This window comes from Engraulis encrasicolus, chromosome 9 (assembly GCF_034702125.1).
Source record: "Engraulis encrasicolus isolate BLACKSEA-1 chromosome 9, IST_EnEncr_1.0, whole genome shotgun sequence".
NCBI lineage: Eukaryota > Metazoa > Chordata > Actinopteri > Clupeiformes > Engraulidae > Engraulis > Engraulis encrasicolus.
The window spans coordinates 50,812,282-50,818,888 of NC_085865.1; the positions used below are offsets into that span (position 1 = coordinate 50,812,282).

Here is a 6,607-nt window from a genome sequence, read left to right on the forward strand (position 1 = left end):
AACTATACTATAGAAGTCAGTGGGCCAAACCCATAAACATTAGCGCGATGCTAGCGAGTACAGGTTGAACTGCTGCAAAACTACACACCTGAACGATTTGTCAATACAGCCTATTGTTAAACAACAGTCATAGTGCTTACCAGGAATGTTTTGTTGATAATATATGTGACTGGAAATCGTAGTAGCAATGTATTTAGCATAATACGCTATGGGTTCCCCTTTCCATTCCATACATTTTCCCACATGAAGGACTGAACTACGCTCGCCAACTAGTGGACACTCCATAGTTACTGCAGTATGCATGCAAAGCTAACTGGCTACAATGGGAACCAATGAGACTGAACCTTCTCCCTGTTAGAGATTCTCTGATGCAGGCTATTTTTAATCCCGTCACGTGACAAGTCCTCTGACCACGTGCATCCGTTGACAGACGCACCCGGAAGATGTTGGATTCAGAGCATCAGCTAACTCGGCTTTAGCATCAGTGAAATTATTTTCAATGACTGTCCAACGGAAGTTTTTTATTATTATTTCTTGACGCTTCGTTGATGTTTCCACCAGCATAAGGAACAATCGAGTCGGTTTTATTTTCTGTCTCAAAATCGATATGGTTAAGATTGCACATTTCACGGCCAATAACCTAGCTAGAGGGAATCTCAGCAGCCAGCAGCAGCACTGAGCTAAGAGTCAAAGAAAGTCGAACTAGCGTGGCATTTCCAGCATCACATCACCGTGTAAACGTGTTTGGAAAGATGATACTTTGAATGGAACCTTACTAAGTTTTTGCATGTTGAGGCACGAAAAAAGGACAAAGAAAGGTAAACGACATCAACATGAATTCATATCTGGAAAAAAAATACTGACCCTGTTTGTTTTCAGTTGCCTGTAGCCTACTTGTACGTGAAGCCGCATGTGTATTGCCACGTAGGATGCTGTTCAGAGGTTTCACTTTCATCTTTTGTTTTGATTTAATATCCCATCACGTTCATTCAATGTTAACTTGGTATTTTGGTTCGGTTAGGCTACACGTAGCCTAATCCATTCATCACAGAATCCTCAGTGCCTTTGTTACATTTAATTCAGAATTACCTCAATTTAAGTTTATATTATTTTTCTATTTAGGGTGCCATCATGGCTGGTGTGTCGCTTGGCAGCAAGAAGTTGCTGAGAAATGTCATCCGCCACACAGACATTCACAACAAGGTTTGTACCCTTGATGAGCGTTCTGGTAACTCATCTACTGTGACAAATTCCATTCGTGTAGCCAAAGCCAGAGCTCTGCGCTGCTGACACCTGTCCTCAGTCTTGGGAAAGTTCATTTTCTACCAGAACTAGTTCATAGTTCAGTTCACAGCTCTCAGAATGAACTAATTCGTTCATAGATAATAATCTTTAAAAATGAACTAGTTCATTCATAGTTTAGTTCACGTTCGCTCAAAATATGAACGTGTTCATGAACGATCGTTCATTGAACTCGTTCGGGTACAACACTGCCTGTCCTTATTTCCACAGATCGTGGAACAGGAGGACATGTGGAAGCTAAGGGGCCTGGAGAAAACCGTATTGCAGTCCCACGCCTTCTCCAGGGGCCTGGTGGACAAAACAGCACGACAGTCGCACTCATCCAGCCACAGAGACAGACCACCAGCCTCCTCCACCCGGTGAGAGCAGCAGCCTGTTCCATTCTCCACACTGTGCACTGAGATGCGGTGCACTTTCCACTCTCAACATAACGGCAAAATTTGAGGGTGAAGTGCGGGTCCAATTCACGTTCTGTCTGATACACTTCACGGACATGACGGTTGTTGCGTGTCATCAGTGTTTACCAACCGCCAATATACAAATCATCAAGACACTGTTATGTTGACAATTTTTTTGTTACCCCTTTCTCTTATACACATGGCTGTTGTCTTTGGAATCAAAACTATGCTGTCATCACGGATTCGGCAGTTTGACACTCGACACATCTGTCACTCAACTACGTAACAAACATGGCGGCCTTTGAGTACGAAAAGTTTACAGTAACTACACGCTTCAAAAAACAGCCGGTTTGAGGGCGTTATCCGGGTAGTTTACAGTACACGTCACCGCCGCGATTAGAAATGGAACCGCCCTGCGTACCCAAACACAGTGCGGAAAGGGCGTAGATTACGGACATTGGAACAGGCCACAGGTGTTACGAAATAGCAGTTTTTTTTCTTCTTCCCAACAAATAGTTACCCAGCTATCAGAACCATCAGTGACTGTTCGTAAATAAGTGTCATTCTTGATTTAGAATAGTTTTGACCAATCACCGTGTGTCTCACATCTGGGTAACCACTTGTTGTGGGGACACCAGATATCATCTCACACCACAGCCGCAGCTCAGCTACTGTCTGGAGAAGTGCCCATTCTAAGCTCTGGACCCATTCTAAAGACCTGTTAAGGGCCGGTTCTGTCCGAATCTGGGCCCGCGTGCAACATTGCGCAACAAAGACACTTTGTCTAGACACTTTGTTCTGCTACCAACAAATTGTCAAACTCATCAAGTCTCGTCTTTAGCCCGGGATGATTCCCAGCCAATTTGTGAACAGTCAATTCGCGTTAATATATATAAATGGGGAGGGGGGTGGATTCAACATATCCACAGTGTCTTAATGTGCACTCCAGCAGTTCTGAAGGTCTGAGCATCAGTGACTAAATGAGTGATTTGTCTTGTTGTGTTGAAGGGGCTACATGCACTGCGACCGGTATGAGGACGACAGGCACGACAGGGGATCGCGCCTCTCCGACAGAGACGACAGGGATGCACGCTATTGGTCCAAGAAGCTCTATGAGTTTGAGGCCAACGATCCAGACAGGTGTGTGTGTGTTTGGTTCAGATCAGCAATTCAAACAGGGTGTTGATGTATAAACAAACTTGGTATTTAAAGGTGCACTGTACAGGAAATGGTCAAAAAAAGGTACTGCAACTATGCTGCTCATCCAAACTGGGTTGTGTATTGTCAAATTTGATCTTTTCATGAAAGTTTACTAAGTAATAAACCAATATTCTCTAGTATGGCCCAAGTACAGTCATTTTTGCTGCTAAATATGTGGAAATTCAAAATGGCGGACCATGGAGAAGATCCCCCTTTTCATGTATGAAAAGTGCAATTTTCTTAGTCATAATGAATACTTAGAATTTGATGGTGGTGGTAAGTATTCATGAAAAAGGTAACATTAGTGAATGGGCAGCATGAATTCTGGAAATAAACAACTAAAAATCTTACACAGTGCACGTTTAAAGGTGGAACAAAGCATTTTGCCATTCTGTTTTTATGTTAGATATTTATAGATAGTCGAAAATAAAGAGAAGCCAAAACAAAAAGTGGATTGCAAACGTTTTGGGTCTAGCCCATCATCAGTGTCCCCAATTTTGGCTTTTAATACAGTTTCATTGAACAACATCAAGCTCTGTGTGCGACTCCTTTATCTTCACACTGCATCATTGTTTTGGAATTACGCACCGAGCGAAACTTCCCAAGAAAGACAAAGGCGCGGACGCCATCTCTGCCTTCACCAGATATTTATAGATGTGGAGGTGTATTAACAGTAGTTACACAGTGACAACTATTTATTTTATCCTGTGCCATAGAGTACTGTGCATCTGACGCACAACATCCCATCAAAAGAAAAGAAAAGAATACAAGACACACACACACACACCACACATTTGCTCATTGGGGCAGAGAAAGTGCCATGTACCTAACTGTCCATTGAAATCAGACACTATGAATCTGTTTGTTTTACCATGTAGATGGGGCCACAGTGGATTCAAAGAGCTCTATCCAGAGGAGTTTAAAACTGACGGGTAAGCCTCACACCTGCATGTCTCTCATGTTGAAAACTGACAGGTAAGCCTCACACCTGCATGCCTGTCTCATGCTACTGTATTTTGGCGGAGACAGACTCATGCGCAACCTGGAGATGTTTCTGAACATGCACACACACACGCACATGTGCACAGACATTTCTTACACACACACACACACACACACACACACACACACACACACACACATGCACTGACGTGCATACACACACACGCAAACACGTCATTGCATTGCATTTGGCAGACGTTTTATTTCAAAGTGACTTTCAAAAGAGGACCTAATCATAGCCAACATCACTAGCAAATACAAAGTGCATAGGAAATATACAGAACAACAAGTGCAGATGCAGGGTTAGTTTGTTTATTTATTTATTTTTTAAACGAGTACACACGCACACACACGCACACACACACACACACACACACACACACACACACACGCACACACACACACACACACACACACACACACACACACACACACATATATCATGTCGAGAGTGCCCTGGGGCTAGGCCAGCTCAAGCATTAGTGTAGTAGATACTCATGAAAGAGATACGCCTTTACTTGCATGCACTCACATGCACTCACTTGCATACACACAGACACACACACAAGAATATAGGGCAGTATACAATGACTTGGCTGATGCATTATTTGATCAATGTGTTAATCATATCAAGACAATACATAGCCGTATCATGACTGTTTTCGTGATGGCACAATCAGCTGTGCTTACAATTTTGCATCAGGCATATGATTGTCCCACAGTTGCTTTTACACTCAAGCGTATGTTTTCATCCTCACCCTCTCTCTTCCTTCTCTTCATGCTCTGTCCCTTCTTTCCTTCAAACTTTTGAATTAATTAATGACTCAATTGTAGGGTTCATATGTTCGCCACTGATGCGTCCCTAACACATAAGTAACTTATGAGATACATTGCATTACATTACATTGCATTTGGCAGACATGTTATAACCAAAGTGACTTACAAACGAGGAGATAATCATGGCCAACATCGCAAGCAGATACAAAGTGCACAGGAACTTTTTTCAACTTTGTTTGTTAAGCAAACATATGTCGAATAATGTTTCTCATTGATGTGGCTTCTCTGTGTTTTAGTGACAGCAGTGGTGATGGGGACACGCGGCGGCATCGCAGGAGGAGGAGGAGGAGCAGTGAGAGAGACGCGGCGCGCCGGAAGCACTCCAAGAAGACCTCCCCCTCCTCCTCCCCCTCCAAGAAGAGGAAGAGGAGGAAGGAGAAGGAGAAGAAGAAGAAGAAAAAGCGAAAAGCAGACGACTCCTCCAGCTCCGACTCTGCCGACACGGACGGAGAGATGCGGCGGAAAAGACGCAAAGAGGAGGAGAAGAGAAAGGTGCGTCGGAAAAAGGCGGAGCGAAGGAGAAGAGAGGAGGACGAGGAGGAGAATAGCAGCTCAGAAGATAGTGACTCTGAGGAAGAGAGGGAGAGGAAGAGTAGACGGAGGAAAAGACACAGGCGGGACTCTGGCTCCCGTGACAAGGAGGCATCACGGAAAAAGAGGAAAAATTGGAAGACTGCGGACGAGGAGAAATCTGACGAAAGTTCAGAAGACTAAAGATCTGTTCACACGGAACACTTGTAAGGACACAAAACAGTCACGAAATGAGAGAGAGAAGAGCTGCAGCAGTATTAATCAGTCTGTACACGTCAGGTTCACATCAACAGTGCAAGTCATGGTCCAGTTTCCAAACACACTGAATGCAACAACATGGCAGGTTTCAGAACTTTGCTTGCTGTTTCATTGCCTGTTTTTGGTTTAAACTGGCTTAAACATACTACACACACTACCACCATCACCACCACCACCTATGTCCCAGCTCACAGACATGTTGTAAAATATTTACGTGTAGCACCTGATGACTTAAGCAGCTGTGTACCTAGGCACGTTTCCTCCTCAGGGACACGGACACACACACACACACACACACACACGCACCTCATGTCTCCATTATGGCAGTCGGGGTCACCCAGTTTTTATACTTTTTTTTTTTTTTTTAAACTTTTTTGTAAAAAAAACAAAAAGATTTTGGTTAATGTTTTTCTAACTTATTCATATGCTAGTGATAAACCATGAACAAAGCAGAAAAGACCTGAGAGATCCTACCTCCAGCATGCTAATGATGGTTTTTAAGTTAAACAATCTGTTTAAAAGTGTTTCTTTGCTGTTGCAATCAAACCGATAAAAGGACAATAAATCACTGCATATTTTTAAGAACCCCAGAGTGTTGTGTCCCCTTGTGTTCCATTCTTGAAATTAAAGAGATACATTTCCACACGATGCTATGAGGGTGAGTTAATACAGTGCACAGCAATAATGAATACACAACCTTTTGAAAAGTTAACATCTTGAACAATATTTTGCTAATCACAGAAGTTACACCTTACTTGAAAACCAGATACGCTGAAATATACATTATGGAGTAACATTTCAGTAAATTCCGTTTCAGTAAATTCCAAAAAAATCCCATATCAAAGTTTCCATAGAATTATTCCGGGTGGTGCTTTCCAGGAATTGTCTGTCCATCGTGACATCTTCACTATTCGTAGAGCGATGCATTTATTATTCCATCAATGACAACCGCTATCAGACACCAGAGGCCTATGCTACAAAGCTGGTTCAGGATAAGTTAAGGTTAAGTTAAGAGGTAAATCATCTAATACAAGAGCCTTTCTTAAGAAAGTGGGGACTCCAGGCTCTTCTATTAGATG

At 42.8% G+C, this 6,607-nt stretch overlaps 1 protein-coding gene across 1 annotated transcript; it reads left to right on the forward strand.

Moving 5' to 3' along the window:
* Nucleotides 1-408: 408 nt before the first annotated feature.
* nkapd1 (NKAP domain containing 1) lies at nucleotides 409-6,113 on the forward strand. The gene is made up of 6 exons (XM_063206225.1): nucleotides 409-818; nucleotides 1,123-1,203; nucleotides 1,513-1,661; nucleotides 2,709-2,840; nucleotides 3,779-3,832; nucleotides 4,976-6,113. Exons 2-6 carry the CDS (start codon nucleotides 1,132-1,134, stop codon nucleotides 5,451-5,453), a joined length of 885 nt encoding a protein of 294 aa, XP_063062295.1. The 5' UTR covers nucleotides 409-818; nucleotides 1,123-1,131; the 3' UTR covers nucleotides 5,454-6,113.
* Nucleotides 6,114-6,607: the final 494 nt, after the last annotated feature.